The 22079-nt window shown below is 32.9% G+C and overlaps 9 protein-coding genes across 9 annotated transcripts; 7 read left to right on the top strand and 2 right to left on the bottom strand.

Moving 5' to 3' along the window:
- Positions 1 to 332: 332 nt before the first annotated feature.
- On the top strand, positions 333 to 3001 carry DFA_03334 (uncharacterized protein; the record flags this gene model as incomplete). Its single annotated transcript, XM_004362882.1, has 8 exons — positions 333 to 452; positions 506 to 796; positions 901 to 1370; positions 1449 to 2111; positions 2194 to 2242; positions 2311 to 2479; positions 2565 to 2787; positions 2860 to 3001. The coding sequence occupies 8 exons, from the start codon at positions 333 to 335 to the stop codon at positions 2999 to 3001; spliced, it is 2127 nt and encodes a 708-aa protein (XP_004362939.1).
- A 187-nt stretch (positions 3002 to 3188) lies between these two features.
- On the bottom strand, positions 3189 to 4318 carry DFA_03333 (uncharacterized protein; the record flags this gene model as incomplete). The annotated part of the gene is made up of 3 exons (XM_004362881.1): positions 3189 to 3704; positions 3772 to 4049; positions 4114 to 4318. 3 exons carry the CDS (start codon positions 4316 to 4318, stop codon positions 3189 to 3191), a joined length of 999 nt encoding a protein of 332 aa, XP_004362938.1.
- A 180-nt stretch (positions 4319 to 4498) lies between these two features.
- On the top strand, positions 4499 to 5857 carry DFA_03332 (uncharacterized protein; the record flags this gene model as incomplete). The annotated part of the gene is made up of 2 exons (XM_004362880.1): positions 4499 to 4862; positions 4953 to 5857. 2 exons carry the CDS (start codon positions 4499 to 4501, stop codon positions 5855 to 5857), a joined length of 1269 nt encoding a protein of 422 aa, XP_004362937.1.
- Positions 5858 to 6282: 425 nt separating this feature from the next.
- Positions 6283 to 8672, top strand: DFA_03331 (CCCH-type Zn finger-containing protein; the record flags this gene model as incomplete). Its single annotated transcript, XM_004362879.1, has 5 exons — positions 6283 to 6744; positions 7259 to 7733; positions 7823 to 8073; positions 8302 to 8327; positions 8507 to 8672. 5 exons carry the CDS (start codon positions 6283 to 6285, stop codon positions 8670 to 8672), a joined length of 1380 nt encoding a protein of 459 aa, XP_004362936.1.
- Positions 8673 to 8772: 100 nt separating this feature from the next.
- On the top strand, positions 8773 to 11550 carry DFA_03330 (CCCH-type zinc finger-containing protein; the record flags this gene model as incomplete). The annotated part of the gene is made up of 1 exon (XM_004362878.1): positions 8773 to 11550. The coding sequence occupies one exon, from the start codon at positions 8773 to 8775 to the stop codon at positions 11548 to 11550; it is 2778 nt and encodes a 925-aa protein (XP_004362935.1).
- A 218-nt stretch (positions 11551 to 11768) lies between these two features.
- DFA_03329 (uncharacterized protein) lies at positions 11769 to 16649 on the top strand (the record flags this gene model as incomplete). Its single annotated transcript, XM_004362877.1, has 7 exons — positions 11769 to 12444; positions 12535 to 12713; positions 12788 to 13108; positions 13182 to 13520; positions 13606 to 13807; positions 14107 to 14248; positions 16496 to 16649. 7 exons carry the CDS (start codon positions 11769 to 11771, stop codon positions 16647 to 16649), a joined length of 2013 nt encoding a protein of 670 aa, XP_004362934.1.
- A 212-nt stretch (positions 16650 to 16861) lies between these two features.
- Positions 16862 to 19352, top strand: DFA_03328 (putative protein tyrosine kinase; the record flags this gene model as incomplete). Its single annotated transcript, XM_004362876.1, has 6 exons — positions 16862 to 18202; positions 18292 to 18360; positions 18387 to 18459; positions 18508 to 18607; positions 18687 to 19047; positions 19131 to 19352. The coding sequence occupies 6 exons, from the start codon at positions 16862 to 16864 to the stop codon at positions 19350 to 19352; spliced, it is 2166 nt and encodes a 721-aa protein (XP_004362933.1).
- A 439-nt stretch (positions 19353 to 19791) lies between these two features.
- dpm3 (dolichol-phosphate mannosyltransferase subunit 3) lies at positions 19792 to 20261 on the bottom strand (the record flags this gene model as incomplete). The annotated part of the gene is made up of 3 exons (XM_004362875.1): positions 19792 to 19851; positions 19932 to 20039; positions 20142 to 20261. 3 exons carry the CDS (start codon positions 20259 to 20261, stop codon positions 19792 to 19794), a joined length of 288 nt encoding a protein of 95 aa, XP_004362932.1.
- A 371-nt stretch (positions 20262 to 20632) lies between these two features.
- Positions 20633 to 22072, top strand: nubp1 (nucleotide binding protein 1; the record flags this gene model as incomplete). The annotated part of the gene is made up of 4 exons (XM_004362874.1): positions 20633 to 21107; positions 21194 to 21459; positions 21571 to 21757; positions 22068 to 22072. The coding sequence occupies 4 exons, from the start codon at positions 20633 to 20635 to the stop codon at positions 22070 to 22072; spliced, it is 933 nt and encodes a 310-aa protein (XP_004362931.1).
- Positions 22073 to 22079: the final 7 nt, after the last annotated feature.

The raw sequence follows: 22079 nt of genomic DNA, 5'->3' as shown, positions 1-22079 counted from the left end.
TAGGTTAGGGCATTGATAATTATTTCCTTGTTATTTGCTCGTATGAATGGATGTATGAATGGATGTGAATGATGAGTTTTTAAAAGAAATGCACTTGAGAGACAAAAAAGTAGTTGACTACAAATGTCTTATTATTGATACTCATAATTTAAAAGAAAGATCGGGCGGGAGAGAAAGAGCGCGACAACTGAATGAAGTTATTACCGACGACGACGATACAACCCGATAACAAGAGAAGAAGAAGAATAGGAATAGAAAGAGAGTGATACTACTACTACTACTACTGTACAGCAACAGTCACAACAATAGTTGTAAACACAACAACAATAACAATGGGTTGGAGAGAAGAATTACAATCGATTGTAAAAGATAGTAAACTATCGGTACACAGATTGAAATCATTGTCTACATCACTGGTTGATCATTGTAAACAAAATGAAAAGGTAACCTATGTTATTATCACTACACACAATAGCAGCTATTGACACGTTCATTTACGTAATAGTTTATAGATTACTATATCAAATCGATAGAGTCAACGATTAGGTATTGTCAAAATGAACATATATTAAATGCATTGTATGCTGTTGATTTGTTTATGAAGGATTTATCTCATAGTAAGAATGGGTATGTACAATATATCTATCTATCTACTCTTAAAGTCTTGTCAGAACTAATATTAATCTTTTTACTTTTTGGTTATAGTGATACTATTGACAAGTTTAAAGACAAGGTAACAGAGTTTTTGGAACTACACGAGAAAAAGATAATGACTATGATTCCAGAGGAACAATGTGTATGTATTATTATTATTATTATTATTATGATTGTTATTTGGATGATGATTTGATGATTTATTAAAACTTGGATTGTTTGTTTGTGAATAATGGATTTATATAGCCAAAATTCATTAAATTATTAGAGATATGGTCAAATAAAGAATATTATGATCAAACATTAATAAGACAATGGTTAAATAGAATGAAAAGAGAAATGGCAATGGCAATGATGGATGATGACAAACAATCAACATCGAGTATTATAACAACTACCTCGACATCATCAACATCATCAAATGATAAACTATTATCAAAAAGAAAACATGATTTGTTAGACGATGCAATGGGAATATTAATGGATATAGATAGTGATTTTGTAAATAATATTGGTAATGGATATACTACTACAAAAAGAAATAGTAGTAGTGATGAAGATGATGGTATGCATATAGATAAAAAGAAAAAGATGTTTTCTTTTAATATTGCTATGCTTCCAAAGGTATCATTACTCGATCTACCAAATGAATTATTATTTAATATTATATCAAATCTTGGTATTCCAGATTTAATTCGAACTTCATATGTTTCAAGGTAACAAGATAGGGGAATCAATCAATCAATCAATCAATCATACAACCTTTTGATATTAATATTCTATTTCTTTTTCAGATTTTTAAATAGGTTTATTGTTTATTGTCCATTTTGGAAAGATATGTCATTTGAATTTGTAAATAATTTTTCAGAGTTTCAAGTTGGTAGGATTCTAACATCACACGGATCACAAGTAACAACATTGAATTTTAATTTTAGTTGGGTTGTGAATCGAGATGTCATTCGAAAACTTGCAGCCCATTGTACAACTTTGACATCATTGTCATTGGAAAAGTGTTCGTTGGAAGAGAGGGATATAAAGTTGGCACTGTCTGCACCGAGTCTCAAACATCTAAATATAGCTCAAAACAATAATCTTGGTCCCAACCTAATGGTAGACATCCTCAGTCGTAATTTAGAGCGTGTCTCTGTGGCATGTTCACACCAACTTATATACGGACTACTCGGATTGAGTATCTACAAAAAGATCAAACCATCTTTAAAACATCTAAACATTGACTGTTATTGCAAGAATATCATACATCAAGAAAACTACCAAACAGCCATCCAAGACTTGGTAGAAACAAATTGTAATACATTGGAAAAGTTGATAGTACACCAATATTTAAATAATGTCCAAATCCCTCCCAATTCAATACTTCGAGTTAAAGCTTTAAATCTTTGGACCATTGTAAAAACAAATGATATAGTTTCTCTTAGAGATAAATTAAAATCAATATCGTATGTACTATCGATCGTATATTAGTAACCTTTATTATACATATCATATTTATCATAATTCTCTTTTCTTTTTTCAATCAAGATTAAAATCATTAAACAAAAGATATTTAAATGGTAATACAGCATTGTTTGTAAGTGTTTCCCTCAAACCAATATGTTGGATGTTTACTTACTTTTTAATATATTTATATATTTATAGAAAGCATCAGAAGATTCTAAAATCTATATAGTTAGTTTATTATTAGAGGCTGGTGCAAATAGTGAAATTAATAATTTCTATGGATTATCACCAATACTTGCATCACCAAATGTTCAAACAGCTAAAATATGGATTAGACATGGTATTCAACCTCCATCTCAATATGAAAGTATGTAACTAAATTATTAAAGAGAAGTATCACAAATGATATTATTATCATATACTAATCAATCTATTTTTGTTGTTGTTTATAGAGGATTTCCTTTTGGCTGTACCAATACTAGAGAAATATTTTCAATTTTTGAGACCAAGTAAGGATAATCTTCATCCAACTATTGTCCAACCAGCTGCCAACGAAGAGTTTAATACACTATTAAAGGTATTGGCAGGAATTCGAGAAGGTCAATCAAGTGAAATTTTACAACAAATTAAAATACTTGTATCTTCATTCCTTAAATCACCTTTATTCTTTAAAAAGTATGTATCCTTTATAAAAGGTTAGGTTTCAAGAGATTGTCTAAATAATTATTAATTATATATTTTATATAGTTTTTTACAAACACATCGAAATAGTAGAAGTATTGTTGCATGTACCATTGGTGACGATGATTTCTTTCATTCTGCAATCATGCCCCATTTAAAAGTATTCCAACAAAAAAGAGTATTATTGGATATTTTAGAAACTCTCTAGAGAGAGAGAGAGAAAGAGAGAGAGAGAGAATAGGAATACAACAACAACAATAAATGCATAGTAGTAAAAATGTTGGTTCGAAAATGGGTATATCTTTAAATAATAATACCCGCCATCAATATCAATACTTGTTTCCATTATTACTTTTGTACACATCAAACCAAATAAGTTTTAATTAAAATATTATTTAATTCTTTCTTCTTTTAATAGCTCTTTTAGCTTCTTCTGCATTTTCTCCTCTACCTCTATCTTGGTCATCTTCTTGTTCTTCCAGATCATCTCCTTTACCATCTTGTTCCTCTTCTTTTTTTAGTTTTTGTTCTTCTTGTTCTTCCTTGCTTTCTTGTTCGATAATAGTTTCCTTTAATTTTTCTAATTTTTCCTTTTCATCCACAACTGTTGTATTATTATTATTATTATTATTATTATTATTATTATTATTATTATTATTATTTCCATTTCCATTTGTAGTCGTTGAAGTTGTAGTTGTAGTTGTTGAACTAATATTTTCTTCCTTTTTAATTTCCAACTCTGGTTCTATTATCTCTTCTTTTACTTTTATCTTTTCTCCATTGTTATTAATTGGTTCAGTTGGCGTTGTTGTTGTTGTTGTATCAGTAGTGGTAGTCGCAGTAGTAGTAGTAGTATCTTGATTCATTTTATCAAGATCCAATATTTGATCATATGCTATTTTTTGGTGTATCTGAGAAATAGAATTTCAAATGGTTAGGGTTATTATTACATGTGTGGAAATTTAATTCAATTCATACATGTTGAGCTATTGATATCCATTTAAGAGCTTGTTGAGTTGTATCTTCTTGTGATGGTTTAGTTTCTCTATTCCAGTATGTAAAGTTATTAAATAATGATACTGCCTCCCATTTATTGGCAGGGCCACCATTATTGTTATTGTCAGCCTTCATATTGACATCTTTTACATTTTCAGATCTTAATATTATACCTTGATAATCATCTGGTATATTTAATTGTTTTCCCAATAGCTTTCTACCTCTTAAACTACTTTCAAAATAGCCTCCATTTATACTATCTATAAAAGGTAAAAGTGTCAACAATCTTTCATTCTCTTTCATCTCATATGTGTTATATCATACCATCTGATTGTTTGATTTTAAAGTAAGTTGCTACGTTTGCATAACCATTATGACCGATTGAACATGGAAGTAGGTGAAGTTGACTATGATCTTCTGATTCGACATCTGACAATGATGGTAATTCAACCGATGCTTTGTATTTAATCGCTGTCAACGATGATGACACAGAATCTTGATACTCTTTATTTCCTTTGAATGTAAACATATCTTTATCTCTTTATCTTCTATTCTATCTCTGTACACTAAAATATTGATTCAATAAATATTTTACTCAAAGTACCGACAAAATGTGAAAAAAGAGAGGGAAACGAATCATTTCGATGTTGATAACGAATGTACATAGATATATAAATAAATAAATAAATCAAACAATGTAAAGGTGATGATGAATACATCATTAGAATCAAACAAGAAACGAAAGAGGAATAATAATAATAAGAATAAGAATAAGAGTAAGAAGAATAATGAACAAACAACAGCAACAACAACTTCTTCTTCGTCATCTGAACCAAAGATAATAGAATATGATATCAATGGTACAGAGATATGTTTCTTGTTTAGAAAGTTTGGAAAGTGTAGATATGGTGATAAGTGTAATAGATCTCATCTAATCAATACAACTGATAATGCTATTGCTGTTACTACATCAACAACAACAACGACGACGAATAATGGAGGAGTTGAAAAGAAGAATAATATGGTTCAAAAGTTGATATCTTTATTTACTTTTAATCAGTATCGTATAGATGGTATGTTTGTTGTATATTCTTCTATATTCTTATAAGTAGTGTACGAGGAATATAATACTTATATATATATTTGTGTGTACTTTACTTTAGATAAATTGGTACAACAAACATTTGAACCAATTGAAAAAAAGATGGTAGAGAATAATATAATGATGATATCACGTTCAAGAAGATTGATTGTTGGTAATAATGGTAATAATAATAATATTCCCAAATCATTGTTAAAGGATATGAAGAGACATCATTATACTATAAGAACAAAGATTGAGAGTGCACTTGCCAAACCTCCAATACTCTATGAAAGAGTGATACTCAATCGAAGACAAACCATCAACTTTAGTAGAATGAGACCTCTAGTGTATCTGCTGTTAAAGCCACTATTGAAACTGGATGTTGCCGATGAATGGTTACAATCGATTGGCAACAGTTTGATTGCTATGCTTCAAACAGACTTGTTTAAACCAATATCTATCGAGAGAAGATTGATACGATGGGGAATAATACATATGCGAGCCAGAAAATTAGTTGTATTTCTATGGAACATTATGATACAATCATCTCAATCAAAGACTCGGATATCATCACTTGTTTTAAAGTGTGAAAGAGAGGTTAGAAATGGTGATGTTCAATCTATTGATTATGCAAGAGCTCTCAATTATTGTAAATTCTATTCAAAGTTTTCTCAACAACAACCGACTAGAAAAATACAACCAATCAATGATAATAATAACAATAATAATAATAATAATAGTGACAATAATAATACAATTGAATGGATTAATGATAAAGTTTCCATTCCATTATCAATGTTGTTAGAGATTGAATCAAAAGTTGAACAACAACAACAAGTTCAACAACAATCCAATTCTAATTCTAATTCCAACAACAATAATCAAAAACAACATAATAATAATAATGATATTCATTTTAAAAGACGACAGATGAAATTACAACAATTAGAGATGCTTTCTGAATTAATGAAAAATAAAGAATAAACAAAACAAACAAGTAGGTTTATTTATTGAAAAAAAGTAATTTTAATATTTTTTATTATATTTTTTTTGAAGTCAGCGCAGCTCAAAACATGTTTTAGAGTTAATTAGTTCATTCACTTGTTTTATATTTATATACTTAACTTTCATTACTTTATCCTACTATCAATTATTAAGAAAGAAGAAAAGAAGAAGATCAAAGGATACTTTGTTTATAATTTTAATCTTATTTATTATTTTTTGAGAACCTTACTATCTGAACACGAGATAACTAATACCAGACGACGACGATAAGACAGACAAAGAGGGAAAGGAAACGTGATTATTATTTAAGTATACTTAGTAGTAGTAGTGCTATTGCTGTCCTCTGTCTCGGAGACTGTGTGAAGGAAGAAGACAAGAGAGAAACTTGAAGTTAGGTCGAGAGAATGAATCTAAATAATTATTCTTTTCAACAACAACAACAACAACAACCACAACATCATTTCAATTTTCAACAACAACAACAACAACAACAACATCAACAACAACAGCCACAACAACATCATCAACAACAACAATCATTTCACCTAGCTCCACAGCAACAACAACAACAACAACAACAACAACCAAAACCACAACAACCAACAAAGTCTATATCAAAAAACTTTAACATTAGCAGTGGACAATCAAAAAGTGCCGAAGAATTTGAAGATGTACTGGCTTTGTGTTTCAAGTTGATTGACCCGTCCTCCTTTCAATCTAATACAGATCTAAGGCATGAATCATTTAATATAATATATCCTTCCTTCCTTCCTTCTCCATCTATCTATCAGCATCCATTCAACTCATATATGATACATACTCGTACGACATACATCCCATTGACTTTTATTCGGTCAGGTGGTTTGGTAAAGTGCTAAACTCTCTCTCTCTCTCTCTCTCTCTCATTTTGGAAGGGGGATTAATATAATAATCCACTTGTGGATTCCCGAACTTGATGGATCAGATCTTCAAAGTGAAGGTTAAAAGAATTGTTGTGGTTAAATTAATTAATCATCGTTGACTGATCAGTCACCACTTCTAAACTTTGAAGATCCTTCCAAAAAAGAGGGAGCGAGAGAGAGTGTGATAACCTATAGTTAGGGTGTATCATTAAAAAGGCCAAAAAAGCAGAGGAGAAGAATAGATACTAACCCCTAAACTAAATCTGAATATTCCAATATTGTATTGGATTGGATCATAATAACATTCTTTTTTTAATAATTTGTTGAATCAATATAGTGTTGTAAAAGTGGCCGTTCAAAGTTTAGTCGATCTTTCATTATCCAATCAAATAAGTTCATTTGCACCATCTCCCCAACAATTACGATTTAAAATATTTACAAAATTATTAGACATGGTTCAAAACTTTTTATTATATAGGTATGTAAATCATCAACCATCAACATTGGTATAGATTTAAGGATTATTATTAACTTTGATTTCTATAGAAAAACAGTTATTAGATGTGCAGTTTTATCAATTGGAGCTATAGCATGTCATGAGGAACCATTGGTAAATCAAACGATAACATTTTTAGCAAAGATATTGGAATTTAAAGGAGAGAATCTGCAATACTTGAAAAAGGTATGCGTTCAATCATTGGGAAGAATAGGGAGACGTTACCCCATCTATCAGGATCTATTGGTTGGATTATTTGAAAAGTATTTCAGTTTGACCGTTTCATCCAAGGAAATTATTTGTTCCGTGTTGGTTGCATTTGGTAGAATGTCACAAACCAATTCTCAAATTCGTGTTATGTGTATGAAGAGATGGTTAGAAGCTGTTGAAAATCCTCATTACCTTTTGAAAGCTGCTGGTATTCATGCATTAGGATTTGCATCTTGTCCAACTGCAAGTATGTCAGATAGAATGAATGGATGAATGAATTATGTCAATATTGTATGGATTATTAATAATGTTTGATTGATTTTGATTTATTTTTAGATATTGTAAACGATAAAAATATAGAATCAATATGTTATAGTAAATCATTGGAATTATTACAATATCACAAAATTGATGATTACAAGGGAGATGAAGATAACGATCCATGGAAGAGAGAAGAGGTGTATACTGTCCAAGTGGCAGCGTGCAAGGCGTTGGGATTGTTGGTTCGATCAAATGCAAGTGAATGGTTGCCAAAACTGGCCAAGATCTTCAAGGTGGTGTTGCAAAACCCTCGATTCCAGGGTATTGTAAAGTCGTCGGTGCTGTACACGTACGGACAGATCACCTACTACTTGAACAGCCAAAACTCGCCGTTTTTCACACCGCTCAAGGTGCTTTTGTTTGAGCTGTCGGCCGATGACAACCCGACCATCTCGTCGCCGTCATGCTATGCATTGTCCAAGTTTGGACTGTCGCACGAGTCAAATTACCCCGAGGTGCGTGCCATCATCAAGTCCAAGATTATGAATATCAAGGAGGCCAAGCAAGACGTCCTCGAAAAGTATCTGCGTCCGTGGGCTAAAATCGTGAGTCGCACGTACCGTCCCATTATGAACCAGTGCAGCTCGATCATCAGCCCGTTCTACGCCGACCTCTACGACCAGTCGGCTGATATTGCCGACGTGCTGCCATCGCTCAAAAACAAGTCGCAAGACACCCCTCGCAAGTATTCTAGTCCAGTGAGACTGGGAGAGTGCATGCACGTGCTCGATACGGCCGACAGCAGCTACCAGCAGCTCGTCCACCTCGTGCAGATGTTCTCGCCGACCGTTTGCGAGGGCATTCTGGCGCTCATCAAAAAGCCAACGCTGCTCGACAACCAACAGTTCAAAAAGTCGTTGCGTGACAAGATCTTTATCCAGCGGTCCAAGGGTTACCATCGTCACGGCGACGAGTCGTGGGAAGGTGTACTCAAAGAACTGAGCTCGCATATATCTATCCGTCAAATGTTTATCTCTCTACTACGTAACCCTGAGCTGCTCGCAGACGCACCCAAACAACCCAAAGGAGGACAACAACAGCAACAACAGCAACAACAACAACAAACTCCACAACCATCGATTACAATGCCAACAACTCCAGTCAAAAATCCAGCACTCAAACTTCATCCATCCATCCAAAAACAAAAGCAAAAGCAACAAGAATTGTTACAAAAACAACAAGATCCTGTTGTAGGTGTTGGTGGTGCTCAGGGACAACCAACCACCTCATTGTCACCAAACAACTCGTCCTCATCGTCTTCACCATCCTCTGCAATGACACCAACCACCACGTCTACACCCTCTTCACCTAGTTTGGCAGCTACAGCATCGGCACCATTAGTTGCTGGTAAAATTCGATCTCGACCATATTGGATTGTACCTGATATTGCAAATCCTCAACGAACAAACGATACTCCTCCAACCGTCCCAAAGACGATAGATTTGATTGTTAAAGATGTCAATCGACAGGAATCTGTATTTTCAAGATCAACCAAACAACAACCTGTAGTTGTTAAACCAAATATAATAACATCTCAACCACAACAACAACAACAACAACAACAATCTGTTAATCCATTTGCACAAGCATTACCTAAACTTTTACCAGAACAAACAGAGTCATCAAATGATGTTTCCTCTCATCATCAACAAGAGTCATCATCATCATCATCATTATCAAATATATTTTCTCAAGGATTACCAAAATTACTCGAACAACAGACATCTACTACAATACCTGTTGTAGAAAATAGTAATGTGATTGTCGGAAATATATTTAGTCAAGCATTACCAAAATTATTATCTGAAGAAGAAGAAGAAACAATGCCCACAACAAATCTTGGTAAAGAGAATGTTTTATCATCATCCTCTGATTCATCACAAGATAGTCAATTCCTTCAAGACGACAGTACCTCTACCACATCAACATCAACGACCAATACAGCTGCAACTACAATGATAGACAATGATGATGGAGAATTTGTTATGGATATTCAAGATGACGATTCATCGGGTGATGACGATGATGACGATGAAGATGACGACGATGATGAAACCTATGAAGAAGAAAATGAATTGGAAATTGATATGGGAGATACTGATAACTCGTCTGAACAACAACAACAACACCAACGAGAGAATAACAGTACATTGTTGGTCAAGCGGTCTCATGATGATGACTCTTCGTTGCTCGAAAATTTGGGACAAGATTTCAATTTTGAACAACAACAAAAGAAAATGAAAACTGCACCAATACCATCACAACAGCTGCCTGCTGGAACAGCCATACAAACTGGGCCAATCAACTTTGATGGGTTAAACTTTGGAGAGTTGTTGGGTAAGCTTCGAGAAAGAAGAAGACACAACACCAAATTGGGTCTCTCCAAAGAGATCATGACCAATCTCCAAAAGGAAGATGGACAGATCAAGAATCTTTACATCAAGAAGCACCAAGATCGCTACCAAGACTTTGTCAACTTTAAAAGCGATAAAAAGGAGGCCAAGAAATTAAAAAAGCAAACAAAACTCGATCAAAAGGAACAACAAAAACCCTCAGGAGCAAAAGTGACTAAAGCCGAAAAGATTGAAAGGGAACAAAAGAGACTACAACAAAAAATCCAACAACATGAAAACAATCTTCAACAACCACAGCATCAACATAAACAACAGTCTCAAAAACATCAAGAAGCAAAACTACAGAAACTCAAAAACCGTTTACAACATCAAAATCAACTACAACAGAAATTAAATCAAAAGAAAAGTCCATCCTCCTCTAAAAAGCAGCAGCAGGGCAAGACCACCCCCGGTACTGCCCCCAATCTCTATGTTGGAATTAATTTTGACGAGAAGAAGAAACCAGTAAGTAAGGAAAAGACGGTACTGTGCAACTATTACAAACAAGGTGCATGCACCAAGGGTGACGAGTGCACCTTTATCCATGAGGGTCCCGTCCACGACAAAAAGATGGAACTCTGTAAATTCTTCAAGGGTGGGTCGTGCTTTAAGGGCACCGATTGTCCATTCTCACATGATCCAAAGGTGGTCGCTTGTAAATATTTTAATAGTCCATCTGGTTGCACCAACACTGAGTGTCCCTATGGTCACTTTTTCTCTCAACAATCCACTACCCCACCTCAACAATCAACTACTCCTCCTCAATCACAACAACAACATCAACAACCAACTACTCCTCCTCAATCACAACAACAACAACAACAACAACAACAACAACAACAACAACAACAACAACAAGCTAACCAACAACAACAACAACAAGCTAACCAACAACAACAACACATGTCTCCTACCTCTATGCAATCTCAACAACATCAACAATTCTTACAACAACAACAACAACCATTCCAACAACAAAATAATAATAATAATAATTCAAATGTTTATCAAAATGCATCAAATGATTCATGGGGCCTACAACAACCATTCCAACAAAATAATAACAACAACAACAATAATAATAATAATAATAATAGTAATAATAATCCATTTGGAAATGATTTCCAGTACCAACAAAATAACAACAACAACAATAATAATAATAATAATAATAGTAGTAATAATCCATTTGGAAATGATTTCCAATATCAACAACAACCACAACAACAACAAAATTATATGCCTGGTTTCAACAACATGAATGGAAATAGTAATGACATGTGGACATTACAACAACAACAATTACAACAACAGCAACAACAACAACCAAAGTTTTATAAAAGAATTTAATAAAGTACCAACAACGAGGCTCTTTGACAAGTCATACACTTTTTCCACTTTCTCAAAAAGAATCCAAAAACTTTTTTTTTTCTTTAAACCCAAAGATATCTTTTCTTATTAATTTAATTAAACAAATAAGTAGCAACAGACACAGATAAGATATACATGCATATATATCTTTAGCGATTCCATTGTATATTAGATAAAATAGATAGATAGATATAATCATGAATAGATCATTAGTACTCTTTCTATCACTACTCTTTATACTAGTGTTTGTGAGTCAAAGCAACCTAGTTTTGGGAGGAAGAGCATCACCAAAGAGTAATCAGAATAATAAATACACAAATCGACAAGTGTCTCGAGGAGCTGATCAAGATGATGATGAACTAATCGAATACCAAACAGTACCATCGACACTCTACGAAAAGATCTATCACAACCTCTTGTCATTCTACAATCACCATTCATTCGATGATTTGTCAAATGAACACAACTATATCAACAACAACAAAGACAATAATAATAATAATGACATTAGAGTCAACACTGTAGAGAATAACAGTAAATTCAATGTTCATAAGATATTCAATCAATTTAATCAATTTATACATCTTTTGTATAACAATAACGATGAATCACAACAACAACAACAAGATGATAAACCTAAACTTACACTTGCTCATACTATCGATATAAAGAATAAAAAGAAGATACAACAAAACATCTTGAATGCCGTTAATAATATCAATAGCATCGATCATCAATATCAATCATATTTGGATACTGCTTCAAAATATTCAAAATCATATCAACTTAATAATAATAATAATAATAACAATAATAACAACAAAGAGCAACAGGTTAAAACAAAGGAAAATTCTCTTCAATATACTCCATCACGTATGTAACATAATCGTCATAATTATTATTATTATTATTATTATTAAGAATACATTTATTAATTAATTATTTATTATTTGATTGATTTAGAATTCTGCTCAAATATTGGTGTATTAACATATGATAATCAATTAACAAATACATGCCAACCATCACAATCTATTCCATGTCGTCCAGTTACAATGGTTTGTAACAATCAAACTATTAATGTTGATATTACAACTCCAGTTGATAACTCTATCGATTATAATCAATGTCAATTATTAGAGGTAAATATATATATATATATATTGGTTATTATAGTATTGATATTAATATTTATTTATTTATTCTTTTCTTATAGATGAAATGTCTTTCAAATCAACCAAATGATAATATTAATTTCCAAAACCAATATAAATTAAATTATTGTTCAATGAGTATGACATGTACAACTGGACAATTATGGCAATGTGAAATCCAAAACGTTATTTGCGATACCTCTACATCATTCAACTCACAGGTATTTGGGTTCAAGTGTATTAATGAACAACTTGTATGCAATGGCGTTGTCATTCCCAAGAGTCTATACACTACAACCATTGTACAATACCAAATTACAAGTGGTCAATGTAAAGTTCAAACCATTCCTTGTAATCCAACTGATGAATGTTTATCATTAGATGTATGTAGAGAGAGAGAGAGAGAGAATTAATTGATCATTGTACAGATTACTAAAACCCTCCTTCTCTTTTTAGATTGATTGTAAATCACAAGGAACCGATTGTTCATTACAAATTGATCAAGATACTGTTTGTGCAGATTATTGTGTCAGAAGTGTAAATACTAGTGCATGTGCTTGCCCAGCCGATTACAACAGTCCAACGTGTGGCAGTCAAACCCCATTCACATGTAACTTGCAAACTATCCAACCTACTCCCAACTGCACTGGCGATATGGTCCTCACCACTCAAAAATGTTTCGAATACTCATTGTCTGATACTGCTTCGTTTGGATATCTCATGAATTGTCATTTTACTCAATCTGTAGATTCATCCAATCCAAATAACTTTCCCTATTGGATTAATTTACCAAATGTACGCAACTGAAAGAAGAGAGAGAGAGAGAAATGTCAAGTCAGTAGGCTTATTATTAATTTGTTACTATTATTATTATTTTTAGTTCAAACTTTCAAATCCAGTACAATGGCAATTAAAAACAGATATTATCAACTTTTATCAATTGTATACTGATTTTGACAATACCAGTACTACACCAATCACAAAAGAGCAAATGATGGGTCAGTCAATGCTATGGGTCAACACGACACTCTCATCGATCCCAGCCAATCGTTGGATTTCAAAAAGATCCTATTTTGAAATTGGTAAGTTTAATGAGTTACACACTCACTGGTACTGGGTTATACAGACAGTAGTTTTTAATTGGATTGTATAAATAGGTTCACTTCTTCTTCATCGATGAAAGAATCTTGGACCTAAACATAGGTCCTGCCCTAATGTTTAAAAAAAAAAAAGATTGTCTCGAGATTTTTTTTTTTTTTAATTTAGTACAATGCAACTATATATATATTCGTCGAGATTAAAGATTTAACTAACTTTCTTTTTGTTTTTTATCTATCAATTCGGGTTCCCTCCTTTTTTTCTTATCTTCTTCTTCTTTTAGGTTTGGTAACTGGTAATGCTAATTTAACAATCTCGAGATTCTACATCAACGCGATCGACTATCCCGACAACGCCATCGTATCACATGTCTCAACATGGAAAAAAACACTCATCATTGTCATTTGCACCTTAGTAGGAGTTGCGTAAGTATAATTTCCCAATTTGGGAACAAACAAACGAAAACACCCTTCAACTTTCTGTCTTTGCTGCTGTTTGACCTCTTTTTATTTGCTGCATCATAATCATGTGAGGTGGGAAAGGTCGACCATTACCAGATCCTGGGTGTGTGTAACAGCCATCTTGATTGGAAGTCAATCAAGTCGCAAGACAACCCCCCCAACCAAAAAAAAAAGATCTCCTTTCCCATTGTGTGCAAAGATTCATCGGTTCCTGTTTGGAATCCACCTCAATCAAATCTTTGCATATGACAAACAAAAAATGATGATGTTTTGTTCAAGTCAACTAACCCCCCAATCTCCTCTTTTTTTTTTCTATCTTATCTTAGATTATTTGTTGCCTCTATTTACTTCTATCGCAAGAAGTACCGAATCGCAAGCAAACCAGAATAAAAGAACCATTTTTGCAAAATATCTAAAAGCCAAAAAAATTCAAGTTGAACGGCAGGTAGCCCATCTGATTGAATGATCTATCTTTGAGAACAACGGTGAGACGTTAACCCGCACACGTCCTAACGTCTCAACTGTACTGTGCTGTTGCTGTTCACACACATTTTTTGGTCCTCAGATCCATTTTTCGCATTGTTGTTTATTGATCTTGTAATAATTATTATTATTGTACATATCTCTCTCTTACTTGTACAAGATCAATCAACCCAACACTCAATCACCATCATATATTCATATAAAAAAAGATAGGATTAAAGTAAGAGTCAATTAATTAATTGTTGGTAAGATCATACCGATTGTCAGCACCATCACGAACCATCCACATCCCGCACTGTGCATAAAATCTCAAAAAAAATCGATTTACACCTTTTCGAGAGGATCAAGAACCAAGATCATCTTTATCTTTCGAGAGAGGCATGCACGACTCGACTAGAGCAATGGTCTTACACCAATTTATATAAATATAAATTCAATTAATATTATCATTTGTTTGAATCAAATAGTTAGAAATATTAATATTAACACTCACTCTTCTCCTCTCATCAACAAGAAAAGAATCGTAAGATCAATCGTTGATGATAGAAGAGCCATTCACCCTCCCATTCACATCAATCGCTCATTTCATTTAATAATCGTGTATGTCATCTGAAAGCGGAAGACAAAAGACAATTCAAACCATCACCCACCTTTATAAATCTTAATCAGAAACAAGGGATGATCCCCCTCACGCTAATATTAGCTAATAGAGTGACGGATAGAACAATCTCATCGCGACCAAGATAAAGATAAGGAAAAGTCGACAAAAATCCCAACCATGAGGGTTGACAAAACAAATTTCCCAAACCAAGCTTCATCGACTCGACAAACAGAACAGCTTCCCTCCTTTTTTTCATTGCGGATGTGGCCTTTGTCAAGCGTTCAAAGTTTTTTCATTTTTTTTCGTATATATCTTCCCTCAATTCAAATTCATCGATCTAACGGTTAGAATACAGTTGGCTCTATTGTTGGTTCACTCATCATAGTAGAGAGAGAAAGAGAACAAGTAACAAGATATACCTCTTTTGTGTGTGAACTTGTTCCTTTATATATACACAACCCCAACCCATATATATCTCTATCTATCTATCTATTTATCTATTTATTATTGCGGCTATATATACTATTTATTATTAAAAAAGACATATAAAGGTAGGTAGAGGTCTTTTAACACCAAGACGATCATCTTCATCCTCCCACCCTGCACACCACAATGTCATCACCACACTACAAGATATCTTCTTGGTGGGTCTTTACCACGGGCAACAACGCAGAATGTTTTTTGTTTTTGAAATCGCATTATTATTATTACTGGTGGTATCACAATCATCCTCATCCATAGCATTCTCATTGCTCTCAAAAGACGCGGTGATCATGATGGTGATCACTCGATCGGGTTGTGTTTTTACCCCTCCCCCACACCACCAATTTGATTTGATTGAATAGTTTGGCGCCAAATTATTATTATTATTATTATTATTCACATAGACGAAGAGTGTTGTTTAGTGATTGATACCTACTACTACTACCTACCGACGACAAAACCATATTACAAATAGGAGTGAACCTCAATTCGCCCGCCAATAATATTGCTGTTTGAAAAGCACCCTACACCTCAACAGCAGCAACAAGACATTGTTATTGATCAATACACATTCCATCCCGTCTACAACAACATACATACATATACTAACCTACACATTTATTCAATCATTCAATTAATTATAGATCGATTAGGAAAATTCATTCTGATTCTTTCAATTTAAAATCCCAATCTACACACCCATCCATCATCCATTCATATACATTACATCACATCCACTCAATACCATCATCCGTCACCACCAATACATTATATTCATACTTCTATTTATATATATAAATATATATATATTTCATTCGTCGTCTTTGTTATTATTTAATTATTAAAAAATCTATCTTATTTATTTATTTATTTATTTATTATATAATCCTCCATATATCATATATATATATATATATATAAATCAAACTTAATCTCCAAATATAATATTTATTAAAATTATATATATAACCATATATTATTTATTCCCAAGTCCATATATACACTAAAAAATGCACGACCAAATAGATACACTAAGTAGTGGCGATTCGTCGTCGTCGTCAACAACAAAACAATATTATAATCAGAAAAAGAGGTCTACAGAGTTTGATGATTCAGACGATTCCCAAGAAGATATTTTAGATTCATTGCCTATTGGATCAGCCGTTCCCAACATGGACAATCACCCAGTCACCACTGGATTCAACGTTTACCAAATAATTACAAGCAGTCCTACCCTGCCTCTTTCACCACACGGTCACATCCGTAAAGGTCGTCGTTTATTTTTTGAAGAATCTTCCACTACAACATCTCCTACAACAGGATCTCCTCCAAATTCAAGTCCAATTGGAATGATGTTATTTCAACACCAACAACAATCAAATAATCATAATAATAATCAAAATAATAATAATACTAACAATAATCATAATAATAATCAAAATAATAATACTAACACCAATAATAATAATAATAATAATAATAATAATAATAATAATCAAAATAATGTAAATAGTTTTAAAATACCAGTTGGAAGAAGACCATCTTTACAAATTGGATCTAGTTGTAGTTCAGGATCAAGTAGTGAAGGTAGTAGTGGACAAAGTAGTCAAGGTGGTAGCGGCAACTTTGACCATTTATATCGTCAAAATTCATTCCCTCAAATTCCACTCAATGGAGCTGCCGATCATAGTGGAAGCGGAATGAATGGTCTCGGTGGCAATACCAGTAACAGTTCATTTTCCATGTTATCTTCATCACTACCTACATCACCCGTTTCATGGGGAGCATCACATCATCATCTCTATAATAACTCACCAAATAGTAGTAATCCATTGACCAGCCAGGTTAGCAAGGGTAACACGTTTCCATCATTGAATGACAGTAAAAAGATTAGACCTGACCTCAAGGCATTTGGAGAGCACATGTCAGCCTCGCCATCCCCGTCACCTCCACCTACACCCACGCCAAAATCATCCAACAAGATGCAACTGGACCGTTCCAGGATGCTCTTGTCCAACGCCAAACCATACGATCCAATTGATCCACCTGACTTTTTAAACAAGAGTAGTGATAAACCAACCCAACCACAACCACAACAACCAATATCACACCTATCATCACCATTTTTACTTCACACCAAACGTCAACGTTCAACTTCCATGTCGTCCACCTCTAGCACCAACTCGCCATTGGCAGGCTCTTCTTCTTTGGCCATTGTAAATAATATTAATCCATTCATTGAAGAAGGAAAGAAAAAGAGCAATAGAGGTGTCACTGCCAACAACAACACTGTAGATACTGTAGATAAAGAGGAATATTCATTATATAAAAAAACATTTCATCAATTATGTGTAAGTACAATATTGCTGCTGGCTGGAAATAATAATAATAATAATGATAATGATTATTAATTCTTTTTTTTTATTTATATATGATTTAGTTAATAGGAGAGGGAAGTTTTGGATTAGTTTATCAATGTAGACATAGAATAGATGGATGTCTATATGCTGTAAAGAAAACCAAAAAACCGTTGAGAGGTCAAAAAGACAGGGAGATTGTATTACGCGAGGTATTTGGGTTGTCGGTGATCAAGGATCACAGCAATATTGTACGTTATTATAATGCATGGGAAGAGAGCAATCATATATTCATTCAGATGGAGTATTGCAACGGTGGCAATATATACAATTGGATCACAAAGCAATTCAAGCAATCACAAACGACGTTGCTCCAATTGACCAAACAAGTAGTCAAAGGTTTGATGCATATCCATTCACTTGGTTTGGTGCATCTAGACATCAAACCAGAAAATATATACATGTACATTGACAATAGCGTTAGAGGAGGTGGAGACGGTGGCGTCAGCTTTAACGATGAAAATCAACTGAGCCAAATCCTCCTCGAGGGCATTGGCAACAATATTCACTTTAAATTGGGTGATTTGGGTCTCCTCAACGAGGCATTTGACTCCAAGGTATTCTCAGAGGGTGACAGTCGGTACTTGTCCCGAGAGTTACTCCACGATGACATGGGCACCCTTAAAAAGAGTGATATCTTTTCATTGGGTTGTACACTCTACGAATTGGCAACTTGTCGTCCACTCCCAAAATGCGGTGAAGAGTGGAACTCTATTCGTAATGGTATTCTATCTTATGAAAATTCTGATTTTACTCTAGAATTTTGGAATCTTATTAAAGTAAATATATAATTATAAATATAAATCAAATAATAATAATAATAGTATACTAATATTAATCATTTATTCTCTACTTTTTTTAGCAAATGATTCATCCAGATCCACAACAAAGACCAAGTTGCGAGGAGATATATAATTACATTGAAACATCATTATTGGCAGGAGGGGGAGTAAAGATGGAGATTGATCCAAACATGGAAATCAATCGATTAAGGGAACAAGTCAAAGAACAACAACATCAAATCCATCTGCTTCAAATCCAAATTCAACAAATTGGTTTAAGGGATATGGCAATTTCAAAGTAAACCATTCATGTAACATTAGTAGTAATAATAATATAATCCCTACCTATCCACCAACCAATATTGGAGTGATCATGATGTATCTATCTATCGATCGATCGATCCATCCAACCAATCAATATATTTTCCAAAAAAGGTTGGAGAGAAACAAACATCCCCTCCTCGATATGACCAGTCTATCTATCTATCTATCCATCCTATCTTATATCTATATAATACTATCCCATGAATAAAATTGAATAGAGGCAATCGGTTTAACGATTATATTTGTAGCGTAATATATATAATAACCAAATGATGTTTATGATTCCTCTTTTTCCATTCATCCATAAGCTATATATGTCTTCATTTTGAGAGAGGATATGTATATTTAATTAAATATACATATATTGTATGTAGCGTGATATATATTATGGTTGTATTTATTTCATTGTTGATTAATTTAATCAGACTTTAAGGTCATTCCTTTTGATCTTAAATTTCTCTTTGCCTCTTTGATTTCCTAAATAATATGAAGAATGTGATTAGTGTTTGTTTACTATCATACTTTGATTACTTTGTTTGAACATCATAGATAAATACATCAGATAAACTTTCATAAGCTTCTTTACAATCGCTCATGATCAACAAATTATATGAAATTGAACCTAATGAATAGGCTCCAAAGGTAACGACTACCCATAATGGTAACTATACATGTATGTGACAATGATAATGATGATAATAGTTATTAGTATTACTGATTGATTAGGTGGGACAGAGAAAGAGCTCTTTATCAATCAATATACATACAGCTGGTAGTATAGACTTGATACTTGATGGCAAGTTGAATTGGAGATAATCAACCAATAAAACAAACCAAATCAAGAATGTAACGATAGTTACAATTGTTACTTTTTGATATCTCTTCATTTTCTCTATCTATCTATCTTTATCGTTTGAAGTCGTAGTAGTAAAACTATTAATAATGTTTGTTCACATGAAAGAATGAATCAGATCATCGATTTTCATCTTCATTTTCATTATTCACACAAACTACCAATCTAATTATTAAACTCAGAGATAATTAAAATATTTATTATTATTTATACATTAAACATTATTATATTTCAACTAACCAACTAACTAGTTGACTATAGTATTTTAAAATAATAAAAAGTAATTAAATTAAAATTGATTTTTTTTTTTAAAAGAACAAACAAACGTTCGATTCATTCTTCTTGAATTTGTATTTAACTATTAATTAAAGTTAGTTGAACTAGTAGAGATCATATAATATAGAAATGTCAACAACAACAAAGAATCTAGTTGAACCACCACCTGAACATTGTCCAGGTACAGAATCAGAGAGTGCAGGCAAGTCAGATAGTTGTAAGGGATGTCCCAATCAACAGATATGTGCATCTGCACCAAAGGGACCAGACCCCGACATTGTAACGATCGAAGAGAGAATGGCTTTGGTTAAACACAAGATATTGATCCTCTCGGGCAAGGGAGGTGTTGGAAAGAGTACATTTTCATCACAACTCAGCTTTGCCATTGCCAACAAGAGTCAAGACATTCAGGTCGGTTTGTTGGATATCGATATCTGCGGACCTTCAATCCCAAAGATTATGGGCTTAGAGGGCGAACAAATACATACTAGCAGTCAAGGTTGGGATCCCGTCTACGTTGAAGACAACCTTGCTGTCATGTCTGTTGGTTTCCTTTTAGAAGATGAAGATGAAGCTGTTATTTGGAGAGGTCCAAAGAAAAATGGTATGTGAAACAATAAGAATAGGAATAGAATAGGAATAAGAATAGAGTCTCACAACGAACTAATCATAATTCTATTTGGTTTTTAGGATTAATTAAACAATTCTTAAAAGATGTTAATTGGGGAGAATTGGATTATTTAATTGTTGATACACCACCAGGAACATCTGATGAACATCTTTCAATTGTACAATATCTTAAAACCTCCAGTTTGGATGGAGCTGTAATCATTACTTCACCTCAAGATGTCGCTTTGATCGATGTTAGAAAGGAAATTAATTTTTGTAAAAAGGTTGGTGTACCAATCATTGGAGTTGTAGAGAATATGTCTGGATTTGTTTGTCCAAAGTGTAATGTAAGTAGATAAAAGATAGATAATTAAAAATAATAGTATATTATAAATCAAATCATAGTGATATATAGATTATATACTTAAAATTTATTTTCTTTATTTAAAAATCAACAGAAAGAATCACAAATATTTTTACCAACAAGTGGAGGAGCAGAAGCTATGGCAAAGGAAATGGAAGTTCCATTCCTTGGAAAAATACCAATCGATCCACTTATTGCCAGATCATGCGATGAGGGTAAAAGTTATTTAACCACTCATCCAGACTCTGAAGCAACCAAACAATATAAATTGATTTTTGATAGTAAGTTATCTAAAAAAAAAAAAAAGAAAATAGATGTTTTTTTTATTTTTATTTTCTAACATTTTTTTTTGTATTTTTTTCTTTTATATATAAATATAGAAATTTTAAATAAATAACTTTATAATTTAAAAATTATAGGTATATTATATATTTTTTATAAATAGTGAGTATATTTTTTTGAGTTTGTAAATAGTAGGTAGTATTTTCATCCATTTTGAAAAGATTGAATTGACTTGTTGATAATATAATATAGAAAGAATATTGATGGGATAAATTAAATAAATAAATAAATAAATAAATAAATAAATAGAATAAATAGAAT

This window comes from Cavenderia fasciculata (genome assembly GCF_000203815.1).
Source record: "Cavenderia fasciculata unplaced genomic scaffold Scf_Dfasci-G-b-205a01.r1-3, whole genome shotgun sequence".
NCBI classification, from domain to species: domain Eukaryota; phylum Evosea; class Eumycetozoa; order Acytosteliales; family Cavenderiaceae; genus Cavenderia; species Cavenderia fasciculata.
Note: the sequence above shows the minus strand (reverse complement) of the source record. Positions and strands in the feature narration are given on the sequence as shown.